This window comes from Mesitornis unicolor, unplaced genomic scaffold (assembly GCF_000695765.1).
Source record: "Mesitornis unicolor isolate BGI_N332 unplaced genomic scaffold, ASM69576v1 scaffold21932, whole genome shotgun sequence".
NCBI classification, from domain to species: domain Eukaryota; kingdom Metazoa; phylum Chordata; class Aves; order Mesitornithiformes; family Mesitornithidae; genus Mesitornis; species Mesitornis unicolor.
This window is the reverse complement of record NW_010170107.1, coordinates 1-17,077: the sequence shown is the minus strand read 5'-3', so window position 1 is coordinate 17,077 and position 17,077 is coordinate 1. Positions and strand designations below refer to the sequence as shown.

At 36.6% G+C, this 17,077-nt stretch overlaps 1 protein-coding gene across 1 annotated transcript; it reads left to right on the top strand.

Annotated features, from left to right (window-relative positions):
- The first annotated feature begins 3,085 nt into the window (after positions 1-3,085).
- On the top strand, positions 3,086-10,791 carry LOC104536863 (nipped-B-like protein). The gene is made up of 6 exons (XM_010179595.1): positions 3,086-3,122; positions 3,718-3,817; positions 5,458-5,609; positions 6,656-6,816; positions 9,596-9,689; positions 10,715-10,791. Exons 1-6 carry the CDS (start codon positions 3,086-3,088, stop codon positions 10,789-10,791), a joined length of 621 nt encoding a protein of 206 aa, XP_010177897.1.
- Positions 10,792-17,077: the final 6,286 nt, after the last annotated feature.

The window sequence follows — 17,077 nt, the reverse complement described above, 5'->3', positions numbered from 1 at the left end:
GCTGCTGAGTTTGGTCTGGGACTTTTCCAGACCAGCATGCTGTGAAGTCAGCGCTGGGTACTGTGATCCAGTATTTGTAATGCCCACAATTGAGAAAGAATGAAGACAGCCAGACGTCCTGTCTATTTACTCAGCCTGGGGTGGGCCTCTGCACCACGATCCCTTGAGTGTCAGTTCCAGCGTTAGTATGGACAAACTGAACTCAAATTAATTTTTCCCAGCCTTCTTTTCTAACGCATGAACAGAAAGACCACCTGGCTAAAGAGTTACATTAAACATGGTATAAAAGTCTTTATTCAGTACAATTTGTAAGGAAATAAAGGCATTTTCAGAAAGCTAAATATCATGTTTTGAATACTTGTGAATTTAAGGTTAAGCACAAACAGAATTTTGTGCTAATGATTTTTCCAAAGTCATATTGATTTGTAGCTCAACAGTAAGTTTATAGCAAGAATTTATTTTAGTTATAATGAACAAATAGTGCAAGTTTGTGTCCTGGGTGTGTGCGCGCAGACACACCCCCCGCCACCTTCACCCTCAAAAAAATTGCTGGTGTATTTCATTTCAGGTAATGTAGCAGCAGTGTTCAAACTCTTATTCCAATACGGGAATGTCTTTTGATAATAGTCCCATTGTTGAAACAGTCTTCATTCAGATTAGATGTTTAGTTAGATTTTTAAGACTGTTTTGTATTACTCGGTTGTCTGAACAGACTGAGTCACATCACCATGTGGCATCAGGCCTAACTTTGTACAAGGGGAACATGTAAATTTTATTTTAGAACTTTTTCATCAGATGACAAAGTTCTGGTTGCCATCTTTCAACTTGCATGTTATAGTGTATGAGTAAAGTGGATTTATTTATAATTATTTATTTAAAATTAAGATATTATTTAGTTTCAGTTTTCATAATAAATATTTTTTTCTCTTTTCCCTGTCAACACGTTGGCTTTGTCTTTCAGCAGATATGTGTTGGAAGATCAGCTAAAATAATGTATTGCAATAGGTTATTATTCATAGCATAGCTTAGGGTTTAGAAAGGACTTAAAATTCACTTTAAACTATTTGCCATAGCTTTTGCATTTTTGAGGATCTTATGCATCTTTCCATAAATGTCAATTACCTAGATAATTTTTTTTTCATTTATACAAGAATTCAAGTGCACATGTGCCTGTAAAAGGGAAAAAGTTTGTAGATGTGCACTTTCAATAAGAGTGTATATTTAACTGAGAAATCATGTTGGTGAGCAGTCCTAGTTTAAGTATGCATGATACTGTAATGTAGTTTAATCATACAAGACTTTTTCTGTGATCTTGAGCTGTGTTTTTACATAGTGCGTTCTTTGGCATTTAGTAGGAATGCTAAAATGGATTTATGCATATCGCTTTTTTTCCATGCAAGAACAATTATAGTCAAGACTGGGAGTATGCGTTAAGGAAACTCATTCTAGGAATTTTATTACTAGGAAGATGTTTTCTCAAAACTGAACATTACCAACAATCAAAATTAAAGTTGCATTTAAAAGAAATTTTTAAGTATTTTATGGTATGGAAATGCACAGTGGAGCCATACATTTGCTGCTTAGTGATATGACAATAATGTAAAAAATGTACAAGAAGATGTTTTAGTGTTAATGGCCACAGATTAATTTCAGCTCCTTTTTAGACTAAATGTTTGGGGCTTATTTTTTCCCTTCTCATTACATCATTACTAGGCAGGCTTGTTATCTGTCTGGAAACTTTGGAGAAATTGTTGTGGGGGGGATTTTTTGTTTGTTTGTTTGTTTTGTTGGTGTTGGTTGGGGTTTTTTTGTGGGGGTTTCTTTTGGAGGGTAGGGGTTGCGGGGGTGGGTGTGGGAGTTTTTTTAAGTTATCTAGATTGTGTCCCACATGGTGCCCCCCTCAACAGAGGTAGAGAGGTGAGAACTGTTTGTCACAGAATAAGTTTTAGGGGTTTTTAAATGGCATCAAAAATGGATTCATTTATATATTTTCTGTCATTGTTTTAAACCAAAAACTACTGCATCTGTGGTTCAAAACATGTTTTACATTTAGGGAGGAGAAAACAAATATATATGTTTTTAAAGTATTTTAAAATTGCAGTCTTTGCTTTAAGCATAAACTGAAACTTCATCTGTATATTTCATACTCATACGGGCACATTCTGTCAGCTTTCTGTACATGAATGTTAAGGATTAGTGGTTCGACTAACTACTACTTAGCTAGGGTGAGAGTGGCTATGAGAGGTAAGAGGGCAGTGGGCATGCTGGGCACTACCTCCAACCCAAAACCCCTGGAGTTTCCTCCTCACTTGCCTCTGTGTGAGGCAACTAGTGTCCATTTAAACAAAGTTGGCAGGAGTTGAAGAGTCCCCTTCTGTTACTCAGGACAATGAAATGTCCTCTGTACTGAAGGATGGAAGTCTCTGATTCATTTATTTTTATTTTTTTCAACACAACATAGGACTTTCACTCCTGCTCTGGGCTAGTTTGCCTGTGCTAATGTAGTTGGAATGCAGCACTTCATACCTACTGGAAGGTAGTAAAGGCTGCATTCCCCGGGGATTATCTCCCATTTCTGGGGAGAGGGGAAGAGAAAAGAGGGGGTGACAGGGAGGATTTCTGAAGCTAGCTTTGTTTGCATGAATATTGCAGTAATTGAAATCAGTGGTAGTAACTCAAGGATTTCTGGCTCCCAAACACACTGAATTGGGGACTACTGTCAGTCTTCTATCTAACCTTTCATTTAAAATGTTTGCATTAGTGATGTGCTTTTACCTAGGGCTGTGGATCACTTGCTGTGGCTTCCCAAGCTGCAGTGTGCATGTGAATTCTGACGCTGTATTAGCTGGAAGACATTCAATGCTGTCATTAAAACTACTTGGTTAAAAGTAATAAAAGTTTTTGTATACCTGCACCACTTCAACTTCCAGTGTCATGTGGTGATTAGGAAATTCTTTATACCTGTATTGAAGAGAGGGGGAAAAAAAAGATTCCTTTAAATTCTCCCTATGAAAGGTGAGAGTTAGTTTTAAGCACATTGGTACTTGTGGCTTGCCATCTAGTACAACTCTTGAATTTCCAAAGCATGACTGTGGAAATCTACAGGCTGTGGGAGTCTACAGGTGGGATATTGGTGATTCTTTGCAATTGAAAATATTTCAGCACCTTCTTTGATAACATTCCTTATAAGCCTGGTGGAGGTGGAAGAAAAAGCTTTTGTCCCTGGGTAGAAAGGAACCACTAAGACATTATGGGAGCAGGGAGAATATCTTGCACTGCTCAGCCCGAGATGATTGCTTGCTCTGCTTGTTCTAAAAATGGAAGATAGATTTTCTGTGTTCTTCCGACTTGTGAAGTTTCCAAATCTTTTACTTATTTGCACAATGAGTATTGTACATACCAGTCTGGGGTGTTTAGTAGATGTCCTGTTTGTTTCTACTGGCTAGAAGGTTTTTGGCTAAGGAACAGAGGAAGGAACTACTGTTGATATTTATAATTTAATTAATACTGCTTTAGGGAACACTCTTTTTATGTCATGGTGTAATATGGACATCTTACATGGAATCGATCTTTTTTAATGTTTTCTAACAGTTGTAGGTAAAAGATGTTAATGTCTGTAAAGTTTATAATCTGTATGTAATAATTCCTGAAATGAGAGACTTCATTGATTAAAAAGGAAATGCGTATAAAGTAATGCTGCTATCTTCTTCTTAATAGGGATGATGATGTCGCAGTTTAATATTTCTCAGAATTCCATGCGAGGTAGTCCTGCATCTTCTAATTATCAACAAACCACTATCTCACATAGCCCTTCCAGGTAACACTTTCTTTTAAATGGGGTGGGAGGGGCAACAAATTGCAAATTCTTCCTACAGTGACAGCCAATTCTTGATGCAAGTATGTGAATGGAAGATGATCAGTGTCAAGACAAATTTTGCATTTGACAGCAGGGTGATTTTATTCAGCTGGTAAACAAACATCTTTTTGTTAGCGAGTTAATCTTTGTATTCTGACTAGTCATGATTTCCTGCTTTCGCTCTCTCCCATAATTTTGGCAAACTTTCTTTCCTGCTTAAGGAATTCCCCTGGATCCTGCCACCCCTCCAGCTGTTCTCTACCTGTGGCAGAGGCTGAGACTATTGGCATAGAAGAGGATAGAATAGGTTATGTGTTCTGTCATGTATAACAGTACTAATATGACAGAAGGGTGGGAAAGAAGGCTTGTAAAAGCATGGAGTACTGCTGTAACAGTTATACAAAAGGCTGCTCAGAGGAGGATAGGCCCAGTAGTTTGGCCAGTCTTCCAGCAGCTTCCTCATTAACTTTCTGGTTCTTTTTCAAACCTTGAGTGTCAGCAAGTAGCATGTACCTATAATCCAGGCCTTTGTTAATATAATAGAGTACTTTGGACTAGAGAAAAGAGTTCTGCATGTAGTTTCAACCCAGTTACTGGGCTTTAACAGATTTCATCTCCAGTTATTAGATATCATTATTAAAATAAACTTAATTTCACTTCAAGTTAATGTAATTGTTTTGGCAAATGAAATGTTCTGTAACTGTCCACAAACCAGTATACTTTTTAACTTGTATCTAAAAGCGATATTGAGGAAGGTTTTTTGAATTGTGAATATTAAAATACACTAAGTCTTCTCAAAATCCTTGCAAAATCCTTGCGTTATATACTTTGCTATTTCTTTCTATGGAAGCTTACATCATAGAGTTGCTATCTAGAACGGAGGGTTGCAAAAGCGTGTATTGTACTTTCTGAAATATTTATTTGGTTTATTTTTATTTTGAAAAGCTCATATATGAATGTAAGTTATAATGTACATGTATTATTGCCATAAGCATATTTTTATGGCTTCCTATCTGTAGGATGAGTCTAAGATAAAGCCAGTGAAAGAATAAGTTGTATTCAGCGGACTTTGGGTCAGGTCCTACCTCACTGCCTATCACATTCCTGTATCTTGGCAGTGTAGTTCTGTTAGATGAAGTTCTTCAAAATCTTACTGGAAAAATGATATTTAGAGTAGATGGCTCCTTGTTAATCCTAGCAAGGTAGTTTTTATATTATAATTAAACTTAGCTGTCCCTTTCATTCAGACTTATAGGACTAACTCTTGGAAATTGCATATTTTAGTAAATCTGCAGATCTTATTTTAATAAATTTTTGTGTCATTGTTTCCTTTCCCTAGGTTGAGGTTTTATGAATGCTTCTTATTCTATTATTTACTTTTACTAATGTAGTACCCAAGCTGTGGCTCTTAAGTAATAATTGAAGTTAGGAAGGTATCAATAGCTTAAAATACTGCTTTTGAAGGGGTTTCTTGATTGTGTTGGAATTTTTTCCTCTTACGGAAGTTATAATGTTCCAAAGGTATAATATTCCAAAAGAAGTAATAAATTTGTCTAAATTTCCTTTTCCAACTTTTAAAAACTTTTAAATTTTATTTTTAGCCGGTTTGTGCCACCACAGACAAGCTCTGGTAACAGATTTTTGGCACAACAGAACAGTCCAGTGCCTAGTCCATATGCTCCTCAAAGTCCTGCAGGATACATGCCATATTCACATCCTCCAAGTTATACACCACATCCTCAGATGCAGCAAGGTAAGTCCGTGATGTTTGTTTTATTCTCCTATCTCATGTCAGCTTTACCTTCATGTGCATATTTCATGGTGCTCTAATTTCTTTGAAGGAGTAACATGCTTAATGCAAATCTTTGAGTTGATAGGGAACTTTTTGGGTATGTTTAAGCTTTGTTTTACTGACTGTACAGAGTGGTAGTATATACTTTATTTAAAAAAAAAAAGAAGAAATAGTAAAACACATGTTCATGTTACACTGCTCCTTCTCTATGTACACCCATTTTGCATAGTTGTCACGTATACATGACAATAGAAAAATAAAAACAAACCAAAATAATTCATTTGTTAGCTATGGCAATCATTTATCTGTACTAGCGAAAAACTAATTTTTGCCAGTGTAACATAAGTTTTGCTGCCAACTTATTTAGCTTTACCAAATCTTTGTAGTTTAGACTAGCCTAAGTTGGCTAGAATTATGCTCAAGGTATGCAGTAACTGGCAAAGATGACCTTCAGAATGAATGGATTTCTTTGTTCTTCCCTTTTCTAAAAAAAATCTTGGAGAACATGAACACTGTTAAGTATCTAGGCAATTTTTTTGGTAAGTAGAATTCTCGTTGTATTCTTTTAAAACATCTGTTCTTAAAGTTTAGCAACATGCTTAGAATTTATATAGCTGTTCTATATGCAATGTTGTGTGTCTCATGAATACCTTGGAAGTTACTAAAGGTAGTGAATAAAAATTCTAAAGAGGAAAATAGTTTTGTATAACCTATAAGAATATGATACTGACTGTAATGAGGATAGATGTGGAGAGAAGCTTGGCTAATCTGTACATGGAATTTAGGTTTTAAATCCTTGAAAATTCAAATCTTAGATAGCTGATTTTATTCAAGGTATTTGTGGCAAAAAGATTCAATCAAGAAAGTTGGATTCTTGTTCAGATTCCAGACCTCTTGCATCCAACTCGTTAATATCTACTACTATGGTATTTTCTGTGAAATTTTAAAAAACTTAACAACTGTGTGAATATATCAGTATAGTTATTTATATTTTTTTTAAATTTCAGCTTCAGTATCCAGTCCCATTGTCACAGCTGGGATGAGGAATCTCCATGAAAATAAAGTTTCAAGTCAGTTGTCTGGAAATTCAGCTAATCATCATGCTGATAATTCTAGACATGGCTCAAATGAAGACTACCTACAGATGGTGCACAGGCTAAGTAGTGATGTATGTTACCTAGATCAGTTTATTGTGATAAAGCAAATATTTACTATGAAAACGCAAGTATGAGTTTAGCTGCCTTAGAAGTCAGATATAAATAAAACCACTGAAAATATATTTCAGTTTCAGATGTGTACACTCAACTGTGCGACTTTAATGTGTGAGTTTTAATTTTTTCTAGATCTCTCTTTTGGAACAGTTTGTAACATTGATTCTGATGAAATTATGAAAAGTAAAAAATCTTACTCATATGTGAGTTTACTTTAAAGAAATGGTAGTGTCTCTGCAATTATTGTAGCAATATGTTGATGCAAAAAATACTAGATTCTAAATAGGTGTGTAGTTACGTTGTCTTTCTGATGATTCCCATAACTGTCAATTAGACTTGACATATTTGAATAACCTATTGGGTAATATAGTAGTGTTGTCAAAGGCAAAAATTTCTTTTGGCACTTATTCTTACTGGTCTATTATGTGTTTCTATGGCCTGGTTCCTTCCAAAAAGTGTTGTATTCAACAAATGTACTTTTAATACCAGGCTCCCTATATCTGTTACCAGGATACTAGAACTCCAAGATAGTTATTAGTTTTATTAGTAATCTTTTTTTTTTTTACTGCAAGAATTATGCTGATTAAAAATATTAGCCAAGAAGTAGTATCTTAAACAAGAGATTTTTGAAATGAAGAAAACTATCATAATACATAGTCATCAGATTTTTTTCCTCATTCTCTGCTTCAGCAATGCAAATTCTTCAAAATAAGCAGCTGTTCTTGACATTAAGTGTACGTATATCCCCCAACTATGTTAAAGGTATACTTACAAGAGAATCTTGGTTTTGCTAAGACAAGATTTTTTAAAAACTTTAATGTTATTATAATTTATTTTACAGTAATTAAAGAGGAAGTATTTAAAAATATTCACCCCTAATTTTGTGATCCAAGCAATGCAACCACATCCTAGTTCATGAGAACTTAGAAATGAAACTCATTCAAAACTGACAGACTATGAAAATGTAAAACATACCATCATTGTTCTGTTTAATTGGAGAAATACTGAAGATAAAAAGTAATTATACCCTTAAAAGCTGATTATAATAGCTATCATGCAGAAAACAGTTTGAAGAAATCTGTTTAATTAAAATTTTACATCTGTCTATGAATAATATGCTTAATCATAATCTTGCAGCCTTTTCAGAAGCAGTGTGACCTTTGGCACAGATAGTTATTAATGAGGATTATTAAATCATAAAACTTAAAAACTGTAATTATTGTTTAATCTTTTTCTTAGTTTTAGGATTTTGTTGCTTTAAAAACTATGAATAGTTACAGGATACTGTGTATTTGTAATATATTATTTTACAAAATCAGCAAGTATACCCTTGAAGGCTCACTGCACATATACTCAATTTAAGGACCATTTTTTTATAAACTCAATAACATTCCTAGAATATAAGTTCGTGCTTACATTTGATGAAGTTCTGAACTAGGAAGCAGTAAATGAACATTTCTGAAAATTAGCCGGCTACAGTAGGAATGGTATGATTACCTGAAAGGTCATATACATAGTTATTCTGTTCAGTTAATTTAATAAAAGTCAACTTTGCCTGTGTCCTTGGCAATTATGGATAGAGGATGTCTCCTGTCCTAATAAAACATATATGTTAAAAAGTTACTAAACTTTTTTTTGTTTTAATATTTGGAGGGTTTTGAGGTTTATTACAATTTAAAGATGAGTCAGGTTTGAAAAAAATCAGCTCTATAATTTCAGAGTAACTTGTACATCAGGAAATTAATTCATTTAAACACATCCAAGTTTAAGGTATGGGGTTTTTTTATTGCATTGAATCTGAATATTAGATTTCTTTGCACGAGGCTTTCCTCACGTGAGGCAACAAGTCTTTTAGCAAGCACTGTTGCAAAAATAAGTATAATTAATAGCACAGCCTGACTTTTAAATTAATTTTGCTGTGGGAGGGGAAAAATTGAATAGAATTGTTTTGTAAGTGCCCGTGAATGGTGAAACTGATGAAATTTGGTTTCTTATGGATTTATATTCTTTGCCTTGTAAGCACCTTCAGTCCATAAATATCAAACCTTTTTTCCTTTTTCCTAAGCAGTGTGAACTATGCCTTCACAAAGTGTAACGTATATGGTGGCTAGTCTACTGCTATGCATGTGGAAATCAGCTGTTTGGCTATTATGAGAGGGAGGGCAACTACATGTTGCCATGCTATCTCAGCTGCTTCAATGGGAGTGCTACAGATTTTGTTCAGTCCTGATGTGTGTATGCTGGAGGGTATAAATACAAAATGTTAGTTTGCTTAACTGTAAAAGTAAGATGGCATTTTAATAAATTTTAAGAGTAGGTTAAGTGAAAAAAATGTTTGTTATAAAAAATCTACTTTTTATACTCAATTTTTAGTTGGTATTGTATAGAGTTAATCTTTCTGCTCTTTACTATAAGTGCATGTAACAAAAATCTTCTAAATGGAATCTTTATCTTAACCAAAACTGCTTATTTAGCTAGAAGACATATACATAGATTTATTTTTGTGTGCATGTTCTGGTTCTAGATTCTTCTTAAGGCTGATTGTTCTCTGTAATGTTGCCTATATAGTAGTCTAATAGCAGTCTAGTCTACAAAGATTTTTTATATAACCAAAAATTTTTGTAATATTTGTTGTATGCTTTTTCATCCAGTCAATTTTATCAGTATATGTACTAATTTCGGTCTTTATCAAGTGTTCATGTTCATAATGTTAATTTTTTATCATTGTCACTTTAGGATGGCGATCCTTCAATAAGGAATGCTGCATCTTTTTCTTTGAGATCACCACAGTCAGTCTGCTCTCCAGCTGGAAGTGATGGACCCCTTAAAGGTAGTCTAGCAGTCACATATACATCAATGTATTTTTTTCCCAGTTTTAAAGAACAGAGTTTAAAGAGGTCTTTAGTTAGTTCTCCTGACTTCTGTATTCCAATAGTACTAAAGAATATATCATTAAGTTTTGGATACAAAATTATTTTGAGCCCTGATCCAGAAAAAATTTCTGAATGTCCAAAAACTGACTAATCATACTTCAGAACAAAGATGAAATTCATAGAGGACAGAAGAATTTTAAATCCTTTCCAATATGAGGATTACAATCTTTATAAGAATAGTTTCAGTTACTCTACATAAGAAGTGGTTTATAGGCAGCATTACAAGTGTTGAACTCTTAACCAGCTCAAAAGTGTTTTAACATGCAACACTTGTCTTGATTGCAATCATCAAATTTTAAGAATGTAAAATTATAAGTAGTTCAATACAATATATATGTAGCATAAATGAAACCTGAAAACCTTAGCTGTGGAGAAGGAGTAGGATGAACTGTCTGTCAGTCAGCTGAGAAAATAATTCTTTTTGCTAAAATTTGGAATGCATACTGCTGGTTTTAATACTGAAGCAATGACTGAAATACATGAGACTTAAAAGGTAGGTGTTTGGGCATATTCTTGCTAATTTAGGTTTTCAGTGCTTACGTGTTTACATGGCAATAGTAAAAAGATGCAACCGTGGTTTCTTCTCTTTAGCCCTGAAACAAAATTGAGTCTTTCTGGATAGTTAGGTTAGGTGGAGAGGGAGAACAGGAGATGGGGGAGATTCTAGAGAAGGTGAGAGTATTGAGCTTGTGCAGCCTGGATAAGAGATGTCTTTGGAGGAAGGGGGAGAGGGGGAACAAATGGGACAGCACACAGTGGACAGGCATGACCTTAGAGCAGTCTTCTCATACCTATGAAGTGATTATCAGGAAGACTAGAGTCAGGGTTTTCACAGTGTTGTGGAGGAAGGATGAGACACAATAGACTTAAATTGAAATGGGATGTTCTGACTAGGTATAAGGAAAAACTTTTTCAATGTCAGGACAGTTGAGCATTGGAAAAGCCCAGAGAATCTGTGCATTTTACATCCTTGGAGGTTTTCAAGACCAGGCTGGATAAAGCCCTGCATAATGTGGCCTTGCTCATCCTACTTTGAGGTCCCTCCTGAGGTCCCTTCTTAACTGAATTATTCTATGATCCTGTGACTGCTGAATGATCTCTGTTGTTCGTCTTCTGTAGGCATATACTGTGTTAAACAGTGATAGAAGAAATGTGGCTCAAATGCAAGTGAGAAATACTCGTATAGCATGCTAGCAGCATCAGTATTTTAGATCTTGTGGTAAAAGACTTGTTGTAAGACTTGTGTAAATGTTGGACTAAATGTGTTTTTTCTTTAACTCAGTACACAAAATCCATGTTTGTTGAGCTTATCAGTTTAAAAACACTGTGAATCTAATCTACTTCTAATCAAATATATGATTACCACTCAGCCAGAAGAATATTTGAATAATTCTTTTGCTTAAAGTTGCTGCTGTTTCAGTTGGTTGTCTCTGAACCTGTTTTGAAGGGATACCTTTTGAGATTATTTCTGAAAACAGTCTGATTGTATAATTCAGATTGTAACATTTCAGCATTAGAGGGACTGAAAAAGTGCAAAAGGACCTTTTTAATTTGTTTACCTCTACGTTTGCTTTACTTTTCTCATTGATAAAGCACACTGAATTACTGTTACTAATGGTGCTATTATTTTGCCTTCTTAAAGAGATTCACAGAATCACAGAATGCTTTGGGTTGGAAGGGACCTTTAGAGGTCATCTAGTCCAACACCTCTACACTGTGCAGGGACATCCTCAACTAGATCAGGTTGCTCAGAGCCCCATCCAACCTGACCTTAAGTACTGAAAGGTCTCAAAAAGGTTTCCCCACAGCCTTCTCTTCTCCAGACTGTACAACTCCAGCTCCCTCAGCCTGTCCTCATAGGAGAGGTTCTCTAGACCTTCCATCGTTTTCGTGGCCCTCCTCTGGACCCGCTCCAACAGATCAATGTCCTTTTTGTGTTGGGGACTCCAAAGCTGGATGCAGTACTCCAGGTGAGGTCTCACCAGAGCAGAGCAGAGGGGCAGAATCACCTCCCGCGACCTGCTGGCCACACTTCCTTTGATGCAGGATGCTGTTGGCCTTCTGGGCTGCAGATGCACATTGGTGGCTCACGTCCAACTTTTCATCCACCAGTACCCCCAAGTCCTTTTCCTCATGGCTGCTCTCTATCATGTCATCCTCCAGCCTATATTGACACTGAGGGTTGCCACTACCCAGATGCAGGACGTTGCACTTGGCCTTGTTGAACCTCATGAGGTTCACACGGACCCACTTCTCCAGCTTGTCCAGGTCCCTCTGAATGGCATCCCTTCCCTCTGGCATGTCAGCTGCACTATTCAGCTTGGTTTCATCTGCAAACTTGCTGAGGGTGCCCTCGATCCCACTGTCTATAACATTGATGAAGATATTAAACAGCACTGGTCCCAGTACGGACCCCTGAGGGACACCACTTGTCACTCATCTCTATCTGGACATTGAGCCGTTGACCGCTTCCCTCTGGATGCGACCATCCAACCAATTCCTTATCCACTGAATGGTCCACCCATCAAATTGATATCTCCGCAACTTAAGAGAGAAAGATGTTGTGGGGGACCGTGTCAAAGACCTTACAGAAGTCTAAATAGATGACATCCATAGCTCTTCCCTTGTCCACTGATGCAGTTACCCCATTGTAGAAGGTCACTAGGTTGGTCAGGCAGGACTTGCCCCTAGTAAAGCCATGCTGGCTGTCTCGAATCACCTCCCTGTCCTCCATGTGCCTCAGCAGAGCTTCTAGGAGGATCTGTTCCATGATCTTCCCAAGCACAGAGGTGAGGCTGACAGATCAGTAATTTCCAGGGTCCTCCTTTCTACCTTTTTTAAAAATGGGTGTGATATTTCCCTTCTTCTAGCCACCAGGGACTTCACCTGACTGCCATGACTTTTCAAATATCATGCAGAGTGGTTGGCAACTACATCAGCCACTTCCCTCAGGACTTTGGGATGCATCTCATCAGGTCAAATAGACTTGTGTATATTCAGGTTCCTCAGATGGTCATGGACCTTATCTTCCTTTACAGTGGGAGGGATTTTACTTACCTGGTTCCCATCTTGTGGACCATTGACTCAGGAGGGGTGAGGAGAGAGGTTGTCTGTGAAGACTGAGGCAAAAAAGTTTTGAGAACCTCAGCATTCTCCTCATCTGTTGATAGTAGCTCACCATTCATAAGCTCATAGCTTATCAGGGGAGGATGCTTTCTTCAATTTTCTTTTTCTGATTGACATACCTGTAGAATCCCTTCTTGTTATTTGCATCCCTTGCCAAGTTCAGCTCCAGACGAACCTTGGCCTTACTGACCTGGGCAGCGTCCCTATACTCTTCCCAAGCTACCTGTCATTGCTTCCACTGCCTATGCAGTTCTGTCTTGCTCTTTAGTTTGATCAGCAGGTCTCGACTCAGCCATGCTGGTCTCTTGCTTTCCTTGCTTGATTTCTCACACCTGGGAACTGAGAGCTCTTGCACTCTGTGGAAAGCCTCCTTAAAGATCTGCCAGCTCTGTTCTGCTCCTTTGTCCTTGAGGGCCATTTCCCAGGGGGGTCCTCTTGACTAACTCCTTGAAGAGCTGGAAGTTGGCTTTCCTAAAATTCAGGGTCCTGACTATACTGCTCACCTGTCCCATATCCCTGAGGACTGTGATCTCCACCAGTGCGTGATCACTGCAGCCCAGGCTTCCTCCAATCTTGATATCCCTGATGAGCTCACTCGCATTGGTGACCATCAGGTCCAGTATTGCATCTCCTCGAGTAGGGCTGTCTGTTTCCTGGATTAGGTTATCCTCAATGCATTCCAGGAGTCTCCTGGATTGCCTACAGCTCGCCATGTTACTTTTCCAGCAGATGTCAGGGTGTTTGAAATCCCCCAGCAGGACGAGAGCCTGTGAGTGCAATGCCTCCTGTAGCTGGAGTAGGAACGATTCATCAGTAGGCTCCCCTTGATCAGGTGTCCTGTAGTAAACACCAACCACAAGGTTCCCCTTGTTGACTTGGTCTCTAATTCTTACTCATAAGCTTTTGACCTGCTCATGGTTATTCTTCAGGGACAGCTCTTCACACTCTAGCCATTTCTTGATATAGAGGGTAACGCCTCCGCCCCTCCTTCTTCTCTTGTCCCTTCTGAACAGCTTGTAGCCATTGATAACCACACTCCAGTCATAGGATTCATCCCACCAAGTTTCAGTAATGGCAATGAGGTCATAGTTTTCTAGCAACATAATAGCTTCCAACTTAATGAACCCTGACTGAGAGAACCAGTTCTTGATGCTTCAAGAATCTTGCCAGACATTTACTAATCTTGCATTTTAGAAACGTATTGAAGAGGTGTGAATAATTACAGCATTTCTTAGAATATGTGATCCCTGACACTGACTGTTTGGGCTGTGATTTGGAGTGATAGAGATTGGTTATGCTGAGAAATTTTCCAGTGATGAACAAATAGCAAGTATCTATGCTAAGTTTTTGGTTGCTACTCTTATTAGTCCTTGAAAGTTTGATTGACAAGTGACAAACTTTGATTAAGAAAATTAGCAAAATATTTGAGTGTTTGTTTGGGAGGACAAAAAGAATGGCATGAAACATCATCAGTGCAGAGAAAGATTGCAGGAAGTATGTTATTATATCTAAGCTTTCTCATATAACATAGAAATGTGAGGCAATTACCAAAATACAGGCTGCATTTCTGTACTTCTGACAGGAAGTAGCAAGGACTTCTGGAGACTTGAGAACGTGATTGTACAGCCTTGAATTACTTTAAGACTGAACAATAACTGTCTGATTGACAGAATCTGAATGAGGAAGAAGTTTCATTTGCAACTCAGGCAAATATTTGAGAGATGGCAGAAATTATATTTGTTCTTTTGGTTTGTTATTCACTTAGTGGAAATTTTTGCCTCACTTCTGCTCCAGTAAAGGTACCAGAGCAGCTGAAGTTTTATCCAGAAGGTCTAGGCTGGTCTTCATCCTTTCATTTTTATTTAAATTTTATACTTTAGCTATACAAACAGAATAGTGGCTCTGCTTTCATGCTACCATTTTTTACCACATCTGCTTTCATAGAAAATTCATTTCTATGAATTCATCTACAAAGAATTAACATGAAATATTTTCTTCTGTTGAGCTCATCAAATATTCTGTGGTATCCATTACCCAAAATCAATTACTCATCAAAATCCTTTATCCATTTGTTCTACTTTCCCACTACTCTGGAATCTCCGAAAATATTTTTTTTTCTTCCCACTTAAGACAACTTCTAAATATCTGTATAAGGGAAAGCCTTCCACAATGTTTTTAGTCCATTGCTTTCCAAAGAGAAGAGTTCATATATTTACAGTCCTGTTTCCATACAGTTTCCTAAACTCCTGGGAAAACAGCTGTAAGGAATAGCAACAACAATTATGAAACTATATAATTTTCCTCTCTTTTCAGAAATAAGTTGTATTCCCTCCAGAAATTGTTAATGGGTACTTGATTATTCTCTGAATAATTTGGAAAAATTACTTTTATTTTCTAAGGATTTATAGGACTTCTCCAGAGAGATTCCTCTACACTTGTTTTTTGTATGTATAGTGGGTGGCAAGAAGAATTAGAAAGCTTCTCAAATCTTTAGTACAGACTTCAGGGCTTTGAAAGGTACTTGTAAGAGGAATTATCATCTCACCCTCTGTCCTTCAAAAGAAAGGTGGAAGAAATTTATTCAAAGATATTTTCTGACAGGGCCAAAATAAACATTCATTCTTGTTTCTTTCTTCAAGTCTTACCTTTTTACGCAAGGATGCTTCTGAATACAGCAGTTCTAAGCTAGAGCAGCCAAAGCTGAGGTTTTTCATGAGACATTTGAAGCTCTAGAGGAAGTGATGGGACTTTTCCCTGAAATTATTGAAAGAGTATGTGGAAAGTGAATGTGATCTGTCCCAAAAAACCTCCCAAATGAATCTTGTTCTTTGTCTCATATGCTATCCCTTTAAGTTTGAATTTTAAATTAAGTAGCTCTTTGAAAACTAATGTCAATATAGTCTGTTAATCAAAATAAGTAATAATTTCTTTATATCTGGTACAAAACTTGTGAAGAATACCAGAGGAAGATTCTGTGATTTTAGAAAATACTGCAGGAAAGGACTTGAGGGCTTCCCATCTTCTTACCCTCATGTTGGATGAGTTGTACCAGTATCAATCCCAATAACTTCCATCTATTATTTTTTTTTTATTAAAATGTCAGTAATGGAGTTTCCTTACTTTTGCCATGCAACCTGTTAAAATTCTTAGTGCTAGAAAACTTTTCTCATAATGCTTAGCCTGAATCATTTTTGTTGCAGTTAGGCATGACACTTCTTGACTTCTTTCCAGTGGACAAGGATATACAATCCACAGTCTTTTTTATTCAGTTATTTATTTATTTATAGCAATCATTTACATATCAAAGAATGTTATCTTGTCTTGCACTGATCTTCTACAGACTGAACAGTGCGATTTCTTCCTATCACCTTTACATAAGTAATAATTTCTGAACTTTTAATTGTCTTTGTTTTTATCTGAATTTTAATTGGTCTGCATTTGTCTTGATGTTGTACTACAACTCTATTTGAAGACTTAGAAAGATAAGTAGTCAGAAAAGTAATGTAGATGACCTTGTATGATACTACTGTCATATATGACTATAGCTGCTCTTTGGTGATAACATAGATTCGTGTTGCAAGAAGTTATAAACATATTGCTGTCTTTCTGTATAGCGTATCTATCTTCCTCTTATGTTGTTACAATTGCTCTTTCTCAGATGAATAAAAAGCTTGTGCTGCTTCTTGCTGAATTTCTTTTGTTTCAAAAATGTATTTCAATTAGTCAAGAGAACTGTAAATTTTTATTCTGTTTTTAAAAGCAGTTGTGGGCCTCTCTCTCAAACATTTGACACCAAATGCTCTTTATGATCTTTAGATTAATAAAATATTCTCTAATCCTGTTACATTAAAAGTTATTAATGACAAATATTTTATACTACTGTTCTTAAGACAGTTCTCTGGAATGCTACATTTGTTCGCCTATATTCCGTTCATCCATTTTTACCAAAACCAACTGATACTCTGAACACAGTTTTGCAATAGGGTATACTGCAAAGTCAGTTCTCCTTAATCCACAAGACCTATTGCTTTAATAAAATTATTTTGATTTGATGATACTTATTCTTAACAAATTCACTTTGGAATATTACCTCTGTTATTATCTCAATCCTTATAGAGAAATTGTGTGTGAGTGTGTGGAAGACAACTTCCTCACACAA

Excerpts from the sequence above, each read along its gene's own strand:
- LOC104536863 (XM_010179595.1), top strand. The coding sequence starts at position 3,086 with ATGACTGTGGAAATCTACAGGCTGTGGGAGTCTACAG. Across the intron at positions 3,818-5,457 it reads ATCTCACATAGCCCTTCCAG|CCGGTTTGTGCCACCACAGA; the intron begins GTAACACTTTCT and ends TTTTATTTTTAG. Across the intron at positions 9,690-10,714 it reads AAGTGATGGACCCCTTAAAG|GACAGTTGAGCATTGGAAAA; the intron begins GTAGTCTAGCAG and ends TTTCAATGTCAG.